Genomic DNA, 24,549 nt, shown 5'->3' with positions numbered 1-24,549 from the left:
GGGGAGTGACATCCCTGGGGGCCATGGCCTCATCTGGGGAGGATGAGGAGAAACCACTAGGATAAACCTCCCTCGAACTCTCAGGTTCCTGCGGCCGATGATACACCTGCTCGCTGGAGGATTGTGAAGGAAAGTCTCGGGGTTCTAAAATTAACTCCCCTTGAGATAACTGTGTTTCCATCCCCGATCGAGAGTGTCCACGGGGGTATTGGACGGCCGGGGGGGAACTTGCCCCTGGGCATAGGCCTGGGGTGTCTGTGTCCAGCATGATAAGAACTACTGTGGAAGAATGGGCATGGGTCCGGGGATAGAGACCTGGACCACTCTCGGGGTGTGTACCCCCGATGTCTGGGAGAGCGAGACCTCCGCGATGACACAGATAGCGGTGAAACAGGTTTGTGGTAGTACTCCAGGGGATCCAATCCCAGAAAGGGTGAAGGTGGCCCAAGCCATGGTGACATTGGTTGGAGGAACGGAGAACGAGGTTCTGGATAGGCCAGTGGAGACCCAGGCCTGGGTGGTGTGTGTAGCACAGGGGGAGGGCTTGTTGTCAGTAGCAGCGCAGCCCTGTCCGGAGAAGGGCTGCAGTACCGGGTTTTTGTTCTTGCCTTTCCCCTCCCCTGCGGGGCTGGCACCGCCCCCTCCCGCGCTGGAGATCTCGGCCCCGCTGTCGGCGCTGCGCTTGGCCCGCTCAGCTGTGGTGCCGTGCGGGTAACGTCCTCCGGTGCCTGCAAGCTCTGTGCCTGTTGGCCCTGCACCGTTGGTACCGCGGGGGTCGGTGCCGCCTGCGGCGGTGCCCCCGGTTCCCGGGCTAGCCTGGCCGACGCTCTAAGCGCCGTGCTTGCCGGCTGTTTTGTAACCAGAGGCTCAGCCTCTGCCACGTGCACTGCCGCTTGCCTGAGTATGCAGCTGGGGGCTGTGTGCTCCACCCGTCCCGCTCGCTGAAACCGCCGGCAAGGATCAAGCTGGGGAGAGCTTCCTCCGTTTCTGCACCGAGGGGGTCAAAGAAGCTGCCTTCCTCTTGTGGAACCCAGAGGGCCCTTCTGGTTGAGGCCTCTCCGGCAAGTCTGGCTGGAGGGCCCTGTCAAACAAGAGCATTTTAAGACGCATTTCTCTGTCTTTCCTGGCCCTGGCTGTGAGCTTAGCACAGTGGGAACACTTCTGGGTAACGTGCGATTCCCCCAGGCATCAGATACATTCACCGTGCCCATCGGAGGCCAGCATAGCTTCACGGCAGGACTAACACTTTTTAAAACCTGAAGAGGCCATCGCGGTGAGTCTTTTACTGTTAATAGGGTACTTAGCACTTAATCCGTGCCTGTTTACCCGAATCACGGACACCGGCCTGCAGGGCAGCGGGCGGCCTACTGGCCTTCACGTCCACTCTTCTCCACTCCTCTCTCTCTTTTTTTTTTTTTTTTTTTTTATATATTTGATATTCTCTTTGTCCTCTTTTTTTTTTTAACTGGAAAAAAACAACAATTTACACATAGAAACACTATCTAATCTGACTCTGGCCGTAGCCTGAGCAGATTCTGTCTGCAGCCGATGGCAGCTGAGAAGGAACTGGCGGGGACCGGATCGTGCATGTGGCCAGGGGCGCGCAGGGGAGCGGCGCGCGCTGGCGCATGCACGATCCAGGAGAAACTGCTGGAAGAATTCCAATCTGCGGCGCCGGGTGAGCCCGACACCTATTGTGGAGCACCCACGGGGACACTCGATGAAGAACAAGCTACATTTGTGTTACATACACAAAATGTAATTATTCCTCTCAAATAAAAAACGCTTCCTATAGTTTAAAGCAAAGGTAATTATTTGTATTCAGTTAATGGTTTGCAGGTGTTTCACATGTACTCTTTTTTTAAACATTAGCAGAAATGAAGAAAAATATTTGTTTTGTCTGACTTCATTTTTCATTTATTGTACTGTAAATATCTGGTGCTGATAAAAGTTTCAGAAGGTGGAAGTCTGTTATTGTTTGGGATGATACGCAAGCAGTTAGTACTGTGTGTAAAAAAACAAAACCTTAACCTGGGCTTCAACTAATGTAATTGCCCTGAAAACTGTACAAATTGAGGGAAACCCTTTCTTATCATTGCAAGATAAGTATATTTTCGTCAGGAGCATGCAAAACACCTCCGATCGGATAAATTCCACTGGTTGTTATTAGTAAAGGGAAGTGGCATTATCCAGAAGAGGCTCCATGGTTGAATTGCTTTTTGTGGATATTGTGCATAAGAGAGAATGCCACGTCCGTGTCAGAAGCTACAAGCCAGCCATAAGCCTGCATGCGTGCTTTTCTCTGTTATTGCTCCTTTTGTAAATAAACTAATTCTTGAAATCAGAAGATAAAATAAATTCCACACAGCATATTCAGAGCTCCTTACATTGCTCCCCCACTGAAGTGGGTGAATGATCACACTACCCACTAGCAACTGCCATTTAAAAGCTTCTGTAGGTGTATATAACAGTGGACACTAATATAAGGACTTCACTGTTTGCTTTACAGATTATCTTATTAATACCTGACAATTTTGTGACATTGTCAGAAGTTACTGCCAAGATAGGGTTCTGATTGTGCTAAGCACTGTACAAAGACGTAAGAGACGTACCTTATCCCAAAGATCTTACAACCTAAACAGAGGAGGTAAAAATCACCTTTATGTTACTAATAGGGAACAGAGGCACAAAGACATCAACTTGCCACCCAAGATCATGTTGGAAGAGAAAGAGAATGTTTTTAATATAACCTTTTTTGTTCCACCTCTATAAGCATTGTGTTCCTTGTTTTTTATCCACCGTTAATAAAACGGTTTTTGTTAAGTAACATGAATTATTCCAATTTCTTCTGGCCCCATTATTCTGTAAAATGTTGCACCCAGTGCACAAAGCATACTTTTATTACCTTTGAACTCTTCCCAACGTATGTCAACTCAGACTGTAAATTTGACACCACTTCTGGGATTCTTTTTCACATTGACATTGTTAATGCTGCATGGAAACAGGCCAATTTTAGCAATAGTCATAGCTGTTAGCTTAAGGTCCAATAATTAACACAGACGTATGCACTGTATTCCATTAGTAACTGGTTCTTGGTGCTGTTGACAGCTAGCTATTTACAGTCTCACTGACTGCCAAGGGACTACTCCTGTACAAAGTACTATAGTCTGAAGCAATGCATCTGAATGTATTTTTTTTAAATTCTTCTAGAACAGAAGGTTCTGGACTCATACATGAATATGGACTGCCAAGGGAGCTAAAGTTGCTCAGCCCTTTTCAAGGTCAGTCCCAGAACATAAAACTTTTTAATGTCGAGATGACAAAAAGCATGGGAGGGTTTTGCCCACTCTCCATAAAACGTTACTGTCATGTTTCCCTTACAATTAGAAATTATCTTTATTTTTTTTTCTGTTGCATAAAACTAGACATGACAAACAATTAACTTTGACAAATTGGAATGCTATAATTTTTGCAATCACAAGATGGCACTACCACAGAGCTGGCCCAAGGGTTTTCAGCACCTCCCCATCAAACACACATTCATAATGGGGAAACATGAGAAGTCTAAAATGAAATTTTACCTGTATTTACTTGGCACTGAAAATGAACAATGTAAACATAAAAATACACATTTTTCTACTGTTCATAATCTTAACACAGTTATATTGTAAACAGTAAACCACCCAGTGGGTGATACGTTAAAATTTAACTCTTTTGAGTTGTACAGTGTTTCTGGTCACCCCTGTAAACCATTGTATTTCACGTTGCAATCGTCTTCCTTGCAAAGGTATTGGGTTTCAGGAATCTATGAAAATCTTTTTCCTTGAAACTGAATGAAGTCTGTTTTTGAGTTGTAGCCCACTAGGTTGTTGATTTGCAAAAACATTTAGTACTTTGCTTTTTTGTGCTTTTGCTTTCACAAATTGGGCAATAAGGTTGTTTGAGACTAAATTTTGAAGCTATTTTGTACTCTACCGAGATGGTGGCCACTTCAACAAGTCTCTTTCAGCATGGAAGACCCAAGATGCGTCTTTATCCACTCTAATTTTGAGAAGCTATGCTCCGCACTAGCAGCAGTAACTGGAAGAGTCAGGCGAATTCTAAGAGCAATGAAGATGTTGGGAAAGCTATCTGTGAGCAGTCCGTGTTCAGAAATAAACTTCAGTACATTCTGAGGGGTAAAACTACTTGACAGTTCTCAAGGAAATAGCCTTCAGTTCACTACACAAATCTACTGTTTACCCAGCTAGAATCTTGTGTACCGTGCCAAAAATACAGCAGTCAAAGTGAAATATCATGAAGCTTTGTATGAATGGTCAGGTACTGTATGAGTCCTAAGCTGCCATTAAAAAAAGAGAGATGCAAGTTAAGACTTTTTCCCCTGGAGAAATATCTTTCCAAACATAGCTTGATCGCATCATTTATCATGAACAGAATTTTCTTCCCATCGCAAGCAATGGACTTAAGTCAGTCAGTGAAGCCACGGGAACAATTTATATCCAGTTGTTCTCAGTGGCTGCTTACTTGATCATTCGAATATTGAACATTCGTTAAATTGGCTCCCATGTCCCGTTTGAGACATCAGTTCTCATCCTCCCCCACTTTGTTTGATTTCCTTATTGCCAGGAGAACCCCGACGCTATTATGCTTCAGAGCATTCATTGTCAAGTGGAATGGCAAGGCTTACATTTTCAGTATCACCCATGAAGGAAGTAGGCAGCACCAGAATCTCTCTTTCATCTGATGGAGAGAAGCAATTAGTAAAATTCACGTACAGATTTCTCACCCCTCCCTCACCATTATGGCTTAAGGTAACAAATACTATATCACCATCTGCAGGGAGTACACAGTGATAATGTTGTAATAAAGATGGCTTTGATCCAAGAAAGAGATGAGAAAATAAAGGAACAACCAAAATGTTTAAAAAAAAAAAAAAATCATGGAACCCATGGACTTCTGTGCATTGTTGAAATTACGTGTACAGGGAGTTGAGAGACAGAGACCACTAGCACTGCATTAGCAGTTTAGGCCTGGATTTCCTGGATTTCTTTACCAAGCTCTCCAAATCAAGGGCAGACTTGTCACTGCAACACATATGAAATCAGAGGAACAAGAACGTATGCCTGAGGCATGCTGCATAAAACTATTTTCTTCTACCAGTTTTAAACATGTTGCCTTCAATTTCTAAGTCATATATGTCTTTTCCCAAATTGATTTTATTGTATTTATTAATTAGGACATCTATGAAGGGACCAAAGGTGGACTGAACATAAACTTCAAATGGTATTTAATTCTCTCATCCTATTCTGCCTTTTTAAAAAGACAGTACAATATATTATTCATTGTAATCAGTGTGCTCTGAACACACAGCTTTCCTCCAAAAATGAGGAAGGTTTCAGAATAAGCACAATATATTATTAAAGAAAAGACAATATTATGAAATGCACACAAGTTAGACTGAAGAGAGGGGAGGAGGGTGGAAGAATTCTCCCTAGGTTAGTGGCAGAATCACTGTTTGATTTATTTAAAATCAGACTGAGCAAAATAAATTCAGAATAGATTAGGAGGAACAATCCTGTATAGATGATTTGTAAATCTGTTCCAGAGACGAAAGCACTTTAACCACTTAATTGTTACACCATATATTACAAAACATAACACCTTCCTCTCTTAGTCGGAGATGTAAAGCAGAAGTATCATTTCAGCAACTCCAATGCTAGTCTTCTCATGGTTTGGACTGTAGTTATCACTAAAACTTTGTTTTTAAAATGGCACATTTTAAGTTTTCCATGCATTTAGCTTGCTTATATGCCAAGTCACTCCCTCCCCACAAATCTGTCTCCCCCACTGGTCAAGAAAAACTCCACAAACATACCGAAGTGTAGGTTAAAAATAAGAACTGTGGAATAATACATCTCCAGGAATATTATCTCCAAAAATCAAATTCTGAACTTCCTTGTTGCAAGTTTGGTGAAATTTTGGCTTCTTGACCATCTACAAGTTTCTTAACCCTTGTACTCCGAGTGGAGCACAGGTCATCTACAAGTCTCCTCCACTTAACTATGTCTTGGGACAAGTACAACCCTATCCAAAACACTCACAATACCAAATGATAGGGCTTACAAAATATCACCCGAAGCCAGTCTGCCAAAATAAAAAATGGGAATATTTATTATTTTTTCTACTAAAGCAATGCAGATCTTTTAAGATTACACATTGGTCTTTGCAAATGGTTTACAGCTAAATTAACAATTTCCAACTCTGTAAAAAATTAGTCCAAGTTCATAAAAACAAAGACACAGAGGAAGCTGATAAAGAGTCAGAGACTGTAACATCTGTTAATGGTGATGAACAGAGAAAGCCCAATTGTTGTTATAAAATTCTGACATTCTGTGCATCATCAGAAATCCAAGTTCCTTAACATGGGATAAAGTGTAAATATTTTCCTTAGGAAGAGATTAATATATATGGATACATTATTTGTGCACTTTTAGATCTATAACAATGGCACTTCTACGTCCCAATAAGCTGTAAGGAACTGATCAGATAAAATTGTTAAACAGTGGAATTTGATCAAGACTCTAAACGTTACTTAATAGGTACTACATGCACATGATGCAAGGGAAGGAGGTTTATAGACCCGTACATATGATATCAGACAAATTTTGTTACAATTGTCAAATGTGCACTGGACAAATTTAAAGTTTATGAAAAAATTTTGCAGGCTCGTTTCATGAAAAAACAAGGTCTGAAGCACATCATTGTACATATTTTTCTCCAAAATTATCTTCATTTGGCCTCCTGAGCTTTCTTGGCATTCTGTTTTTCTTTTGCCTAGAAGGTAAAAAATAGAGAGCACGTTATACTAGGATAGGAGTACTGCCTACTTTTGTCTGTAGCTGAAAATATACGTGACTATCTGTTACGTCCTGGAACATACAGAAAAATATCAAACATGCCCTAACAAAAGCCACGTGAAACACAATGTGGAAGCTTGCCAAGTGCCAAGACATGCAAATGCTAGAACTAGAATATCATCTCTGGGCATATGCTTATATAATGCAAAGTAAGTTAAAAAAACCTCGACTACTTGTGGAAAATTCTGAAGAAACAACATTTTACTTAAAAATATTTAAATCTGAAGTGTCTATCTTTTTCACATAACTAAGGAAGAGATATCCAACAATAAGACGTATTGCTCTGGAGATCATTAGCTCACATAATTTATTCTCCACTTGACAAAATCATAATCCTTTATGTGAATATCACAATTGGTGCCTTGGGAATTATGTAAATCACATAGAAAATGAGTTCAGATGAGGAGTCATCAGTTGATGAGTGCTGAAGCAAAAAAAAAAAAAAAAAAGATCTTTTTAGGTGTTTTGTCTCATCATCAAGAAGAACAGATGAGGTATGTCTATAGTAGAGTGTTGTCGACATACCTTGTTTTGTTGTTTTTTTTTTTTAAAAACTCATGGAGCATCCACACTAAAAATGCATTCTGTCAACAGTATGGCGACAGAACTTGTCGCTTTTGTCAACAGCCTTCTGCCCGTCTCCCATGAGACAGAACGCTTCTCTTGACAGAATCTGTCAACAAAAAAGGCGTGTGGATGTTCCAGGAGGCCCTCTGTAGACAGATGGGGCTTCTGGGTCACTGGGCAGCCCTGTCTGCTGTGCTTCCGGGTGGCCATTCTGTCGAGAGAGCGGCCTGACAGTTCGGCCCCTATCTGTCAACAGAGTGGATCGACAGAGTGAACTGCTTTCGTGTTTGGACACGATCTGTCAACAGAAATTTTGACGGAAGGTATCTTCTGACAGTAACTTCTGTCAACAGATCGTCGTAGTGTAGATGTAGACATGATGAAAAATATGGAAACTAAGAACAAGATTATTTTCAAATAGAATGTCTTGCTCAGTTTTCCACAATGTATTACAAGCTTATGTTCTATACAAATGGAAATAATTGTTTTGCAAGATCTTGCAGCCCTGTACATCATTTTCATAACACCTCACAGGAAAATGCTAATAAGCAAGTTTGTTTTTAGTGATATTTAATTAGAAAATGTTGTGTTAAATAGTTATGTGAGAAGATCAGACAAGCAGTTGTTCCCCTTAGGGTACAAAATCAATCAATCAATCCCGTTATTGCTAGAAAATGAGGAATTTCTATTTTATCTTGCTCTATATCTCACATTATTTGCTGTGGTTGCTGCTCACTGAATTAAGATCAGGAACAGAATTCTGATGTGTATATATGCAATCCAAAAAATAAAGCTAATTTTCTTTATAAACAGATCACACTAATATGCAAACAAACAATCAAGAAATTCTCACTTACCGCATTCAGGTTTAAGGCAGTTTTTACATTAAATCCTACAAGCACCTGATATCACTTAACTTGATGTCACATTACTTAACCTCTTCCTGGTATAAACAGATTTAAAGACTAAAATGATATTGAATTACTCAATAACTAAAGTCTAACTAAAGACTCTGAAGTAACATTGTATGTGTCCTGTTATGAATCCTCTAAGCCACCAAGTCTCCCCTGAAGCTCAGTAGTTAGAGACAAACTTGTAATATGTAACCTGATACAAAAAAACCCACATGCAATATTAGTTGTTAACACAAGACTGCAAAATATAGACTGTGGACTCAATATTCGCAAATCTTGAATTCAATTATTTGCAAACGGCCACTTTCTCCGGGGCTCCACGGCACTGAGTGCTGGCAGCTGCCACTTCCCCTGGGGCTCCAGGGCATGAAGCGCCGGCAGCCTCTGCTTCCTCCAGGGTGGGCAGCATCAGCAACTGCTGCTTCCTCGGGCCCCAGGCAGGAATGCCAGCAGCCACTGCTTCCCTGGGGCCAGCAGCTAGGGGCTGCCATATTCGCCAAATTCAACATTCACAAGGGTTTACAACACGGAACCCTCACAGATGTTGAGACCCTACTGTAGTTTAATTCAAACAAGAAAAATCAAAGCTGACTTAGTTTAAATGTGACCCAGAGAAATTAACTGTAAGAAAGTTTCTTCATATTTGCACCTCTTTTAAGATGTGAGGCCAACTACTTATTGCTCTTTGTTCATAATACACATGGTAAAAACATTAGACAAAAAACACAGAAGTGGCAGAGACCAAAATGCCTTCACCTCAAAATAGCTGTCCTAGTACGTACTGTTAAAGCAATGCCCTGCCCAAACAGATGTGGGCTCTTGGAAACTGGGCTCGCCAAACTCAAATGCGCAGTGAAACAGAGAAGCTTGTCAAGCTGAACAAATAGCTATTAATTAGCTTAAGAGCCTAACATCAGGGATGCAGGTTATATTTACTGCAAGAGACATGCAGGCAATCCAATAAAGTGACAAAAATCCCAATTAAGTCACCTGTCTGAATAACCTAGCAGTTTAATGATCTTAGAAGGGAGACAACTGAAACGTCACAGCCTTGATTTATAGCTTAAATTAAGGCTATAACTGGAAGAAGCATAAAAATGAAACAGCAAAAAGATGACAAAGTGAGAAAAGCTCAAACAAAAGCAGCAAATGTTTAACATGATGGCCCTAGGTATCTATGTTGCCACACACAGGTTGCCATCTAGCGTTCACAGATATTAGTACAGGCTGGGTCTTGGAATCTAAGGAAAGGACTATGCAGGCCTCATGTGGGGATAAATTGTAGCTTTCGCTACTCCTCTTGGGGAAGTAACAAGTTTTAAGAGTTCCCTATACCAAAATGTATCTTATGTTGCTCTGCAGTGTGAATAAGATGCCCCCAGAATGACAAGTTACACCGATCTAAGCATCAGTGCAGCAGCAAAGCTTCTCCCGCTGATGCAGCTACTGCCATCAAGGAGATGGTTTTCTTATGCCAATGGGAGAGTTCTCTCCCACCAGCAAAGAGCATCTTCACCAGACACGATGTGAAAGCTCTCTCCTTTTATTCAGAGCCATCACCAGACATACTACAGAACTACAGCTGAACAACTTTCTAATGTAGATTAGGCCTCAGTAAGACTCCCTCATGCAACTTCAGCCAGCAGTCTTCATGATTCTTTTTGCCCTCCGTGTCACTAATATAGCTGTTACTGAAATGCCCCCTGCTTTTCCAGCATTAGAGGACTTTAGAGTTTTCGGAAGACACTCCGTGGAGCTTTTGCCAAACTTTTGCCCATATATACTTGCCATTCAGCTGCACAAAACAGAAATAAACCCCTTCCACTTACAGTTCTAGATTTAAAAATGCAGCTTCTGTTTCTGTTCACACAGAAAATATGCAAAATACATGAAGATCTTTGAAGTCATACACGAAATGCTTACCTTTTCTACCAATGGTATTAATTGCTGGTGTTCTGCTAAAGTTTTTAGTAATTCCATGATGAAAGGCAGGTAGTTATGTTTTCTTCTAATATTTTCAATCTGAAAATTAAATTGCAGGGATTAACAGAATTGCCATCTGTCAGACAAAAGGGATCTTCCCACTCCCATTATAGTACTTCTCTTAAGATTACATTCTCTTTTTGAGAAAATTACCAAGTTCAGGTGTTGAGGTTCACAGCACTTCAAGAGTCAGTGCATCACCCTAAGTTTGTAAAACACAAATATATACTGTGCTTAATACTTACAGAATCATACAACCCTAGGGCTGGAAGAGACCGTGGGAGGTCACTGAGTCCAGCCCCCTGCCCTAAGAAGGATCAACCCTACCTAAAATCATCCTAGCCAGGACTTTGTCAAGCTGGGACTTAAAAACCTCTAGGACTTAGCTGTCATGCCCGCTATGAAAAAATACACCCAACCTGACAATGACTACACAGCTAGTATGTTGTCAAGTACTGTTTCATTGTGGTCATCATCTCCCACTTTACACTTTAACTATAAGCTCTTTAGAGCAGGAACTGTAGTTTTGTTAGGTATTTGTGTATTCTCCAGCATGATGGTGACTCTGGTACTGGTTCCTTTACCGTAAACTGTAATATGAAAAGTAATTACAGAGATAAATCCTCATAAACCTCATAGCCCTTTGCAATAAGTGTTTAAATATGCAGAAATGAAACAGAATTTAAAGGCGTTATAGGTGTCACAGAATCATAGAACACTTAGAAATGCAAGGGATCTCGAGATGTCATCTTGTCCAGTCCCCCAACCTCAAGGCAGGACCAAGTACCATCATACCATTCCTGATAGGTGTCTGTATAACCTACTCCTAAATATCTCCAGTGATGGAGATTCCACAACCTCTCTAGGAAGTTAATCCCACCTTGACAGTAAGAAGTTTTTCCTAATGTCCAACCTGAACCTCCCTTGCTGCAGGTTAAGCCCACTTCTTCTTGTACTATCCTCAGAGGCTAAGGGTCAATCTATACTTACTGGACAAATCAACTGCACTGCAGTCAATATTCCGGAGTTCAATTTTGCCTCCTATGTTGAAATGCGGCAAAACTGATCTCTCTGGGCTCAGCCATTGACCTTGGCACTCCACACTTTTGCATGCAGTAAGAAACATTGGTGCAAGCCTGAAGAGCCCCCCCAGTTTTCGAAAGCCCTTCTTCCGATCTGGTGTTAGAAATTCGAAAACTGGGGGGGGGGGTCCTTTTGGAAGGTCCCGTCTCCACAGGTGGCGCCCGATTCAAAAAGCTGCACTTTCGAATTGCTGCGGCTGCCATTATGCTAATGAGGTGCTGCATATTCGTTGCAGTGCCTCATTAGCATCTTTCGAACCCACTCATTAACATGCCCCTTTCGAAAGAAAGTGGCTCGTGTAGACCCAGCCTTAGAAAGAGAAGTTACTCACCTGTGTAGTAATGATGGTTCTTTGAGACGTGTCCCCGTGGGTGCTCCACAGTAGGTGTTGGGCTCGCCCCGGCGCCACAGCTCGGAAATTCTTCAGCAGTCTCCGTCGGGTCGCGCATGCGCCGATGCGTGTCGGCTCTTCACGCACTTACGGTCACGTGCATGATCCGGTCCCCGCCAGTTCCTGATCAACCGCTCCGGACGCCCCTGAAAAACACACAGACAGAGCTCCAAAGTGGGGAGGAACGGGTGGGTAGTGGAGCACCCATGGGGACACATCTCGAAGAACCATCGTTACTACACAGGTGAGTAACTTCTCTTTCTTCTTCGAGTGGTCCCCGTGGGTGCTCCACAGTAGGTGACTACCCAGCAGTAACCCCCCCCGAAAAAGGAGGTGGGTACCCGATTTATGCGCAGCTTGCCCGTGAAAGGACTGCTGTCGACAGGCGTGTATCCTCATCAAGCATCGTGTGCATGGCGTAGTGCTTGGCGAAGGTGTCATAGGAAGACCACATCGCCACTCTGCAGATATCTCTCAGCGCGATTCCTTTGAAGAAGGCCGTTGACGCCACCATCGCCCTAGTACAGTGGGCCCTTGGCGGAACTGGCAGAGGCGTCTTGCGAAGCTCGTAACACAGTCCTATGCAAGACACAATGTGATTTGAAATCCTCTGTGAAGATAGCGCTTCTCCTTTTGACCTGGGTGCAATGGACACCAGGAGTCTGTCCATTTTCCGGAAGGGTTTAGTTCTATCGATGTAGAAGGCCAGTGCCCTTCTTACGTCAAGTAAGTGCAACCGTTCCTCTTCATTTGAGTTGTGAGGCTTAGGATAGAACGCGGGCAACACTATTGGTTTGTTAATATGAAAATCCAAAGAGACCTTCGGAACGAAGGCTGGGTGCAAACGTAAGACCACTGCTTCTTTTGAGAATATCATGCAGGGTAGTGTGGACATTATGGCCGCGAGCTCGCTCACTCTGCGAGTTGACGTGATTGCCAGGAGGAAAGTCATTTTAATGGTGAGTAGTCGAAGGGGGACGGTAGCCAATGGTTCAAAGGGCGGTCCCAAGAGGGTGTGTAAAACTAGGTCTAAACTCCATGATGGCGGTATTGGTTTCCGAGGGGGGTACAGATTTACCAACCCCTTTAGGAAACGCGAGACAACAGGATGGGCAAACGTGGTTGATCCATCCTCTTCATGCTGAAATGCTGATATAGCCACCAGATGCATCTTTATAGAGAATAGAGAAAGTCCCTTTTGTTTGAGTTGTAGCAGATAGTCCAGAATCGTAGGTATGGTGGCGTCCTGGGGTGTTAGCTGCCTGGAGGAGCACCAATTGGAAAAACGCAACCATTTGTGCTGATAAGTCTTTCTGGTAGAAGTCCTCCGACTACATTCAAGGACTTGTTGTACTCCCTCTGAGCATGTAGTCTCTAAGGCGCTTAGCCATGGATTAACCATGCTTGTAGCCGAAGTCTCTTGGGGTGCGGGTGCAGTATTGACCCCCGAGCCTGAGTGAGACTGTCCTGTACTGTTGGCAGGGGAAATGGCCGATGCCGAGTCATGCGTAGGAGCAATGGGAACCACTGTTGCCGGTCCCAGGTTGGGACTATGAGTATCATGCATGCTCTCTCCCTTCTGGCTTTCTCCAAGACCTTGTGTATAAGTGTTGTGGGAGGGAACGCATAAAGTAGAGGACCTTTCCATGGGATCATGAAGGCGTCCCCCAAAGACCCCGTCCCATGCCCGCTCTGGAAAAGTATTGGGGAAATTTCTTGTTGTCCCGGGTGGCGAACAAATCGATTTGGGGAAAACCCCACCTGCGGAACACTTGGTGAAGCAGGTCTGAACGGATCTGCCACTCGTGAGTGGGCGCAAAGTGTCTGCTGAGCTGGTCCGCCTTGACGTTGTGGACACCCGGTAGGTATGAAGCCTTTATGGTTATATTGTTGGCAACGCACCAGTTCCACAGTCGGACCGCCTCCGCACAAAGCGTACGAGACCTGGCTCCCTCCTGCCGGTTTATATAAAACGTGGTGGTGTTGTCGGTATTCACGCCGACTATTTTTCCGCGCAGATAATTCTGAAAATGCCTGCACGCAGTGAACACTGCTCTGAGTTCTAATATGTTTATGTGCAGTGTCTTCTCCGCGGGGGACCATAACCCTTGAATGGTTTTGTTGTCCATGTGTGCCCCCCATCCTGTATGGGAGGCATCTGTTGTAATGAACACAGTAATTTGTGGTTGGCGGAAGGGCACCCCTGTTAGAAGATTCTTGGGGTTCTCCCACCATGTTAGCGACCTTCGTGTCTTTGTTGTAAGTGACACCCTCTTGTGAACGGTGTAGATTGAGGGTTTGTATACGGTTGCCAACCAATGCTGCAATCCTCGCATGTGCAGCCTGGCATTTTGCACCACAAACGTGGTGCTTGCCATATGCCCCAATAGTTGTAAGCACGTAAGAACTGGAACAGTGGGGCTGTACCTTAGTAGTTGTACGAGTGACTCGATGGCGCAAAAACGAGCCTCGGGTAAATACACGCGTGACGTGACTGAGTCTATCCGAGCCCCTATAAACTCCACATTTTGCGTGGGGTCGGTCTTTGACTTTGAGAAGTTGATGATGAGGCCCAATGAGGTAAATGTGTTTGTGGTGATGTGTATCATCCGTAATACCTCTGCCTGGGAAGTTCCCTTTATCAGGCAATCGTCCAGGTACGGGAAAATTAAAACACCCTGTCTGTGTAGGTATGCTGACACCACCGCTAAGGTCTTGGTGAAGACTCTGGGCGCTGAAGAGAGGCCGAATGGAAGGACTCTGTAGTGAAAATGATCTGTGCCAACAACGAACCGGAGGAAGCGCCTGTGGGCTGGATGAATTGCGATATGAAAATATGCATCCTGTAAATCGAGGGCTGCAAATCAATCGCTGTCGTCTAGTGCCGTGATTATTGAAGCCATCGTAGTCATCTTGAAGCACTGTTTGCGTAGATACTGGTTTAGTGCGTGTAGATCCAAAATGGGCCTCCACCCTCCTGTCTTCTTTTCCGTCAGGAAGTACCTGGAGTAGAAACCTTTGCCTTGAAATTGCTCCGGTACTCTCTCCACCGCCCCTATGAATAGGGGGTGGTCCACCTCCCGCCTTAATTCCAGTAGGTGAGAGGGGGTCTCTGAGGAGGGGTGCGGTGGGAGGATTTGGTGGAGGTAATGACTGGAAGGGGATCGTGTATCCCATGTTTACAATCTCCAATACCCACTTGTCCGAAGTGATGCTTTTCCATTGTGGGTAAAATGGGTTGAGTCGGTGATGGAACATGTACTGAGATTGGCACTGAGATACGGTCTTGGCTTCACGACCCTTGACATACCCGTCAAACCTGCTGCCTTGTACTTTGCCCTGCGGAGGCGTTGCCCTGCTGAGGTCGACGCCTAGGGCCCTTATAATGTGTTTGTTGATGACGTCCCTGATCATACCCCCGTTGAAATTGGGTACGCTGCTGTTGGTAACCATAACGGCGTTGTTGAGGATAAAAACTTCTTCCTTTTGAACGGTGGGGTATATATTCCCAAAGTCCGAAGTGTCGCTCTGGAGTCTTTGCTCGAGTGTAGGACTGAGTCGGTTGATTCGGCAAACAATTTTGTTTTGTCGAAGGGGAGGTCTGCAATTTTGACTTGTAAGTCCTTTAGAATGCCGGATGTGTGAAGCCATGACTCCCTCCGCATTACCACCGCAGTGGCTACGGCGCGGGCCGCTGTGTCCGCCACATCCAATGCAATCTGGACGCCCGCTCGAGAAGCCGCATAGCCCTCTTGTACAATTGCCTTAAGAATCGGCCTTTTATCCTCCGGAAGGAAGTCCATGAGGGCAGTAAGCTTGGAGTAGCTGTCGAAATTGTGGTTCGACAAATGAGCAGCATAGTTGGCCATGCGGAGCAACAGAGTGGATGAGGAGTAGGCTTTTCTACCTAGGAGATCCAGCTTCTTTATATCCTTGTCCAGTCCCCCAGATTTGTACTGGGACGATTTGGACCTGTGTTGAGACAATTCAACCACTAGCGAGTTTGGCTGTGGATGACTAAAGAGAAATTCCATACCTTTCGCAGGGACGAAGTACTTTTTGTCTGCCCTTTTGTTGGTAGGAGGAGTGGATGCCGGAGTTTGACACATATTAGTGGCTGCCTCCATGATTGCATCGTCCAGAGGAATAGCTATTTTAGAAGAGGATGGGGGCCTGAGATTTTTAAGGAGTCTGTGGTGTTTCTCCTGCACCTCCGCCACTTGAATATCTTGGGATTGAGCTACTCTTCTGAACAGCTCCTGGAACTGTTTCAGGTCATCTGGAGGAGAAATGTCTGCAGGAACCACCGCCTCGTCTGGCGAGGATGAGGAGGCATCACTATAGTATCTCTCCTCCAATTCCTCTGGATCCTGGCTGTATTGGTGTGATTGTCTTTTTGAAACTTCAAGGTGGGGTTCAATGTCTTTAGACCCAGCCTCTGATTGGGGGACTTGTGGTGTTCCCCCAGGTGGAAGCTGTACACTGTGGCGTTGAGGGGGAGTTGACGGAGATCCACGGTGAGACGTTGACCTCCTATGCTGACGCCCTGCATAATGATGGCGGTCGTAGCAACAGGGACAGGGGCCCGGTGATGGGGACCTGGACCATGACCCAAAGATGTAAGGGTGGTGCAGGGAATGTTGAGACCGTTGAGATGATACTGACATATGGGGAGAGCCTCTGTGGGAATACTCATAGGGATCTCTGCTAGATGATGGAAAGAAGCGTGCAGCCCCTTGAGATGGACTCCGAAGAAAAGGAGATGGACGTCTGTGGCAGGCTGAAGGTGTTACTGCCCGTCGAATCTCCGGTGGTGATCGTGGTGACAGAGGCAGCGCAATTACCTCAGGGGAGGGGCTGCGGTGCCTGGTTTTTGTTTTAGCCTTTGCCCTCTCAGGTGGTCTTATCGGTGAGCTTGGTACCGTAGCAGGTGTCATGCTGATTTCCACTGCTCCCAGTGCCATCGTCCTCAGTGCCGTCGTCCTCGGTGCCTCTGAGGGAGCCTCACTCGGTGCCGCAGTAGCCGGTGCCGGTCTGTCCAGTGCCTGCACGGCTCTCGGTGCCGTCTCCCCAGTAGCTGTAGGCCCTTGAGCGGTTACATGCGCCGCGGCTTTACCAGCGGAGGAAGCCAGCGTGCGCGGGCCCTTCGTTGCACTCGTCCCGCTCCCAGAAGTAACGGGCAGGGATCGAGTAGGCAAAGCTCTTCTTTTCTTCTGCACAGAGGAGGTCAAAGAGGCAGCCTTCCTCTTGTGCGATCCTGAAGAGCCCTCCGCATGCATTGTCTCTGATGAGGCAGGTTGAAGTGCTCGGTCAAATAGCAGCATCTTCAACCTCATTTCCCTATCTTTCCTAGCTCTATTAGTCAACTTGGAACAATGGGAGCACTTCTGGGGAACGTGTGTCTCCCCGAGGCACCGTATGCATCTGCTATGGCCATCCGAAGCAGGCATGGCCTCCCGGCAAGATTCACACTTCTTAAAGCCGGGGGATGACATTGTTAAAGCTCAACTCTGTGAATCCTTAGGTGCTAAGAGCACACTTAGCAGTCTGTTAGATGACGATAACAACCATTGGCCTCTGGAGGCTTGACAAACAAAACTAGCGGGCCCGCCCGGAGGCGGACGCTGCAGTCTTTAAGATAGTCTAACTTTTAAACGAACTGTAACCAGGTAACTAAACTATAACAACTATAGAACTGCTAACTATGAACTATTAAAACTATTAACACGAGAAATAAAATAAGATTTATCTGTCTCGGGCGTTGGAGCCGGAGAGGATTCTGTCTGCAGCCGTTGGCGGTTGAGAAGGAACTGGCGGGGACCGGATTGCGCACGTGACCGTAAGCGCGCAAAGAGCCGACGCGCATTGGCGCATGCGTGACCCGACAGAGACTGCTGAAGAATTTCCGAGCTACGGCGCCGGGGCGAGCCCGACACCTACTGTGGAGCACCCACGGGGACCACTCGAAGAAGAACAACTTTTCTCCCTCCTCCTTGTAACGCTCTTAATTACCTGTAAACTGCTATCATATCCTCTCTCAGTCTTCTCTTTTCTAAACTAAACAAGCCAAATTTTTCATTCTTTCCTCATAGCTGATGTTCTCTACACCTTTAATCATTGTTGTTGCTCTTCTCTGGACCTTCTCCAGTTTCTCCACATCCCTTTTGAAATGTGGTGCCCAAAACTGGACACAATATGCCAATTGAGGCCTAATCAGTGCAGAGCAGAAGAATGACTTAATCACAATACTCCTGTTAATGCATCCCAGAATCATGTTTGCTTTTCTTGCAACAATTTAGCTTGTGGTCCACTATGACCCCTAGATCCCTTTTCTGCAGTACTCCTTGCAAGACAGTCGCTTCCCAGTCTGTATGTGTGAAACTGTTTCTTCCCAAGTGGAGTACTTTGCATTTGTCCTTACTAAACTTCATCCTATTTACCTTGACCCACTTCTCCAGTTTGTCCAGATCATTTTGAATTATGACCCTATCCTCCAAAGAAATTGCAATCCCTCCCAGTGTGGTATCATCTGCAAATTTGCTAAGTGTACACTCTATGCCAATATCTAAATCATTGATGAAGATGTTGAACAGTACCAGTCCCAAAACAGATCCCTGCGAAACTCCATTAAGTTGTATTTGCCCAGTTTATTCTTAAGAAGATCACACAAGACTGTATAAAGTGCCTTACTGAAGTCTAGATGTTGAAGATGTCAAAAAAATGTATCTTCAGGGAACTAGCAAAATAAGCTTTCCAAAATAAATTACTGTATCCTGTACAGATATGCACTTCCTAAAAAGCTTTTGGAATATCTCCCCGATGGTGACCTGCATATTTAAATCAGAGAGTACATATGGGAAAAACCTATATGGTTAACCAACTCATTCTCCCGTTTCTTTAAACATTTCACAGTGTGCATATTGTACTTTAAAAAACAATGGAGATAGCTGCTTATTTGTTGTTTCTTTTATATCCTCACAAATCAATGGTGACTGGCTCCAAATGTTGATCAACAAGAGTATAACTACACAGTAATTAAAAACACACGGCCTCTCTGTGCCAGTTTATTCAGACTCACAGGCTGTTTTAATTACTGGTGCAGATATTTGGGCTTGGGGATAGACTCTGGTATCCTCTCATCTTGCTGAGTACTGGAAACCAGATTATAGCCCAATCCTGAATATCTGCCTCACTGGCTAAAACTGACCCAAGTCCAAGTCTGCCATGGGTGTCTAAATGCCCTGCAGACATATCCCAAGTATTTCCCTATTTGTCAGTTCTACAAATGCAATGAAATGCATTCAATCAACCAACAACTAGGAGATGGACTTCAAAAAACTAATAAAAATACGCTCTGGTCATTTCTAAACAGTGTACAGTGTCATCGGTACCTAATTTAAAGACAATAAAAACCTCCAAGCCTTTTCTGACATATTCAGAGATTACAAATACATACTGATGCATAAAAGGAAACGTAAAACAAACAGCTAAGTCCTTTCATTTTTCTGTAGTTCACTGTCACTCCAGTATAGACATGTCATCAGCTGGGTATCAATGTTCTTCATTAACATACCCTTATAACAAAGAAAGGTGGAAAAAAAGAGTTCAGAGGGATGCCCATCCCCCATCCAAAAAGGACAAATTCTGAGAAATTGGAAAATGCTGCTATACAGCAGAATTATTTATAAATGTAGTTAGAACGTCTTGAGGCACGCGCAACTGTCTCTTTCTGAGAGTTCTACACTTCATTAGTTATAAGTTCTGTCTGATTGATTTTGTACATACACATACTCAAATTTTAAGAGGTACCAGAATAGCAGTGACTTCAGAGACTATACATCAGAAAATGCAATCATTTTATGATTCAAATAAAGAGAGTAATTAAAAATATCACTTTCCCTGGAATCTAGAAAAAAGATGGTGAGTGGACAAACCAATAATTCAGGAGTAACTACGTGATAAGTGTGAATAATGTAGTCCAGTGATGAGAAGTGCCTTGATGAGAAGCAGCATGGGACCGGCATTGTTTCCAAGCCTCACATCAAGCTGGTTCTTCATTACAATTTTTTTGAGAGTTTTATTATGAAGAACAAAACAAAAACATACCACACATACCTTGTATCTTTTTAGTTTTTGGTTCTCCTCTTCAATTAACATCTGATATTTTGCAACTTCGGACTGAACAGAACTTAACATGTTACCACTTTGATCTGTATCCATTGGCTCTTCCTTAAAGAAAATAAAATGAATCACACAAAATTGGAATTTTATGGAAGTCTGATCCATACTGTGTTTATATTGCTATTACCTAAATTAAGATTTAAAGTCTTTTACTCAGAATTGTGATATCAGTAGTATCTTGTGTAATTCTAGCTTAAGGTTATACATAGCTGTCTATTAACAAAATAGCCGAGCATCTTCCATTTAAAATCAACAGCAACATGAAGTCTATTGCAGATTTCTTAGCTTCCGTCAATTTTTCTTTTGTGGAGTAAAATCACTGCGAGAGCTGGGTTTTCTTTCCCAACCTGCCCTTTATGGGGCAGAAATAAAAGGATTAGTTGCAAAATAAATACTGATTATAAGTTTTTTTGTTAAAAAAGATTATTAGAAGATGGACGGTGGTATGAACTACTGCATTATTTCAATATCATAACCTACCTCTGAAAGTTGTTGCTGTAATTCTGTTATTTTCTGCTCATATATCATTTTTCTGTCAGACACAATGGCCATAAGGTTAAATCTTATCTCTCCTTCACTATATCTAAAAAGACAAGAACACAGTTTTCATAATTCTAATAATTTGCACAGCAGCTGCAAAAACACCAAAAACCACAAACCATAAAATCATAAAAATAAAACATCCTCTATGGTTCTTTAATTGTAAAAATAAAATAACCCAAATACTAACACATTTTACCAAAAAGATATTAAATTATGAAATAGTTGTAATTAGTCCAATAGTACTTTTTTCAGCACTTATGCAAAGTTTGTTTTCTCCACCTGAGCTTAAATGTTCAACTTTTCTGCTTATATAATTTAACTTAACTATTTTCAACATACAAGGAATTGGTTCTTTCACAATAAAAGTGCTACATGTATGTTCATTAAAAAAACGTGACATTTACTTTTGTATTCGTTTCTCTATAACAGGCCTGACAGCACTGATCCAATCATCTTGATTACAGGCACCTGTACAGGATACATCAAAAGGTAAAAAGTCAGTTTTCAGTCTACTGAATGATACATTTTTATGTATCATTCCTGTATTTGAAGTTAGAAATATGAAGTATAAACCTGTATTACTAACGTAGTCATGTTAAGTGAGGGATATTCATCATATTTAAGGAACTTAAATGCCTAAAACTCAGGATAACTATCTAGGAGCAGAACTGTTTTTCTTGTGAACTTGGAAGGAGGGGGTGGTCGCTCTTACCAAGACATAAGCCATCAGACTCCCTATTTACTCCCATACCCCATCTCCTAATAACATCTTGGGTTTGGTCTACACAAGGACAGAAAGCTAACCCCAGATATGCATTTATAGGTAAAATCAACATATCAGGATCAACTTCCTGCCCCGTGTAGACTGAAGTTCTTCAGGTTTGGGCCGACATCCCTTGCTCCATATGATAGCGTGGAGTAGTACCAGAGTTGGCTGAGCCTGGACAGATCGATCGTGGCAAACTGACCACCACCATAAGTGTAGACATACCGTAAGACTGAACTGAGGAAAAAAATGGGCCTAGACTGGAAGACTTTCCTGTCTGTGAGAGAAGCTTATTAGAAGAATGTTGAGGGTGAGATATTACATATAATTAGTTTCTTTAGCACATTAACCTTAGCTTGCATATTCTGGTTTATTTTGTTTAGTAGCCTGTGTATTGTTCTGTGTGCTATATCTTACGACCACTTAAATCCTACCTTTTATAATTAATAATCAAAAGTAATTTTATTAATCTACTGTTTCTTAATAAACAGTGTAAGTAATTGTGATGGGGAGTGGGGAGATGAGGAATTGAGGAAAAGGGTGAAATTCACGTTTGTGCTGTATAGACCTTATATGGCATGGGACCAATTTATCTAGGGTCCAGCTCCTAGAGGGGGCAGAGTATCTGAGTGCTGGAGACATTTCTCTTGCTGTGCGATTTTCAGTTAAGATCTGCAGCCTTGTGGGTATGGCCCAAAACTGTCCATCTGTGTTGCAGCCGACTAATATGTCTGATTCAACAAGACAGGGTGCTGGGGGTCCAAGCTGGCAGGGAAAACAGGTTGAGTGGGGTCATAGCTTATATTACATAACAATCCCAAGGGGGTCCTGACATGTCCAACTCCCCTCTGCTGCTGCCAGGGGGCAGGAGAGACACAAGTCTCTGTGGGAGTGCAAAGGTAGAAATCTGGCCTTCCAAGTTATGCAGGTGAAGGGACTGGGGGGAAAAAAGAGTCAGATCATGTGTATAGAATTTTGATTTTTTTCCCCCATCCAGTCATTTCTGCCAGAAATTTAGATATTGGTAGTCTTTACATCGTTATGATCATCCATTCTTCCATCCTGTTCTATAAATTTTGGAGGGTTCCACCCCAAAACTTATAACTTGAAGATGAAACACTAAGGAATAGACTACATGGACATTTAATTCTTAGCCAACTAACATGTACATTAACAGTTCCTTGCAGCATTCTGATCTACACTTCTTTCAAAGAGGAGTATATCAAAGAGAACAAAATTCCCCCTTTTTATCATATACAATGGTCTTTATTCCCAGTACTAAACTGCTGCACAACATGCTTTTAAATTCTATATTTTGCTATACTACTACTACTATTTTGCTATTAGCAATGAGGTGAGCTGTTGCTTTATACATATATCACAATCCCGCAATCAGCTCTCATACCAACAGACCCTCATGCCTGCAGAGAGCCCATGCATTTCAGTGGTATTGACATGCAGGTATGATTGCATAAGGGCCACTGTTTGGTAGGAAAGTTTTCTTTAAAGCGATCCGAATACTTCAAAATGCATTAAACTGAAATAATAATCTTTCACATTTGTCTTAACATTTGAGAAACTGTGAGAGAAATCCACTTCTTTATGATGCATTTACGCTATTAGTTTATCATAATACATATTACAAGAAGCAAATTAAGCACTAATTTAGTCCCAAGTAGTAATACTTCTATTCTCATAAAATTAGGATTGCAGATATGACTAATATGTTTGACAGAATACAGAAAGGAGTTCAAAGGCAACATGAAGAAAGAAATGGTAAAACAAACCATTCCAGGTGAAAGAGAGCTAACTTAATACCAAGTAAGACTTTGCAAATCTTAAAAATTAGAGGAGACATCTGCTAGATAATTACATTTTAACTGTAATTAAAATAGTAGATTTAACTACTTGACCTAGCATTATCAGACTCTCTTTCTTCATACCAGTTGCTTGTGTCACAGTACTAAAATACTGAATGAATATCAGAATTCTATTATTCTGACATCACAAAACTGGTTGAAAGGAGACCTGGGGCAAAAATCTGAATAAAAAAAGTATAGTCCAGTTTCAATACACTGTCTGAATAAGTCTCTCAATGAAAGATCAAAAAGTATTAACTAGAACAATCTGTGTTACCTCAAAACAACAATTTGCTTTGGTTACATATAGCCCCCAAAACTTGTTAAAAATGCAACATGGTACAATGTTTAAAGTAGCCACAGTGAACTTAACTTACCTAAATCAATTGGTCCTTCCCTTAGTCCGTCTAGTTCATATAGCCTTCCATTAACAGGAACATAGCTTACAAAGTGAAATGCATCTTCTTCTTTCGCTGATGATTTTGCATCAAACTCAAACATTTGTTGTCTAAACAGTAACAGAGAAAATGCTGAAGTGAAAGACAAAAGGTTTCTGTATTTTGTACGATTTTTAAAATGCACAACTTTTGTTACCTGGCAAAACTATTGTGAACCTGCCGAATCACTTCAGAGTTGCTTAGTGCCAAACCTTTCATCTAAAATGCATTAAGAAATAAATAAAAGGTAAAGACATAAACTAGTTGGTCAAACCAGTGTGCACTAAGCACAAAAGTTAGTTGCACTTACCGCAGCATCAAAACTTTGTGAAAATTCTTTAAATTCTGATAGCGTGTCTCCTAGGTGGATATCTTGATGGATACAGTTTAATAGCACGCTTACTATTGCTTGAGTAGCGCAAGCATTGTTTATTACCTAGAAAAAGATTTGGAAAATGAGGAACATTTCATAACAAGGGATGACATAAAAAGATTTGATGTTGGCCAGTTCTTACTTTTTAAGCCCTTATTTTTCACTGCTTACTTGGCTCTGATTTAGGTTACAAAATTTCAGCCTAAAAGCAAGACTACCAGCCTGGACAGATATAGAAGCCACTGCTACAGATGATAAACCAGGTGATGCTGGATGATGGTTGTACAGGAACAACTTGCAAAATAGACAAAGGGGCAATTATTCAAAGTAAATATGTTAGAAACACCCTGTTATTCCCCCAACCCACTTGCCAACTAAAAGAACAGTTAAAACAGACTAAATACCACAGCTTGACCAAGCAAGACGTAGTCATGTCACTGACAGCTAAACTGCAAAGTATCTTTTGCTTACTTTTAAGACATATACTTATTCTACTAACGATTGAGTGCTTCATCCTTACTCAGGCTGACTAGTA

The 24,549-nt window shown here is 42.7% G+C and overlaps 1 protein-coding gene across 2 annotated transcripts in view; it reads right to left on the bottom strand.

Moving 5' to 3' along the window:
• Positions 1–6,145: 6,145 nt before the first annotated feature.
• The window catches only part of UCHL5 (ubiquitin C-terminal hydrolase L5), a 38,458-nt gene continuing 20,054 nt past the window's right edge, over positions 6,146–24,549 (bottom strand). For both annotated transcript variants that reach the window (XM_075002719.1, XM_075002718.1), the window contains 8 exons: positions 23,952–24,077; positions 23,799–23,860; positions 23,582–23,712; positions 20,984–21,047; positions 20,517–20,619; positions 19,971–20,084; positions 10,322–10,420; positions 6,146–6,834 (listed from right to left, as the gene is read on the bottom strand). In XM_075002719.1, the coding sequence (XP_074858820.1) occupies positions 6,790–6,834; positions 10,322–10,420; positions 19,971–20,084; positions 20,517–20,619; positions 20,984–21,047; positions 23,582–23,712; positions 23,799–23,860 (618 nt within the window). In that variant the 5' untranslated portion in view covers positions 23,952–24,077 and the 3' untranslated portion in view covers positions 6,146–6,789. The remainder of the gene's footprint in view (positions 6,835–10,321; positions 10,421–19,970; positions 20,085–20,516; positions 20,620–20,983; positions 21,048–23,581; positions 23,713–23,798; positions 23,861–23,951; positions 24,078–24,549) is intronic.

Source organism: Carettochelys insculpta, chromosome 9 (assembly GCF_033958435.1).
Source record: "Carettochelys insculpta isolate YL-2023 chromosome 9, ASM3395843v1, whole genome shotgun sequence".
NCBI classification, from domain to species: domain Eukaryota; kingdom Metazoa; phylum Chordata; order Testudines; family Carettochelyidae; genus Carettochelys; species Carettochelys insculpta.
The sequence above is the reverse complement of the archived record's forward strand: the minus strand, read 5'-3'. Positions and strand labels throughout refer to the sequence as shown.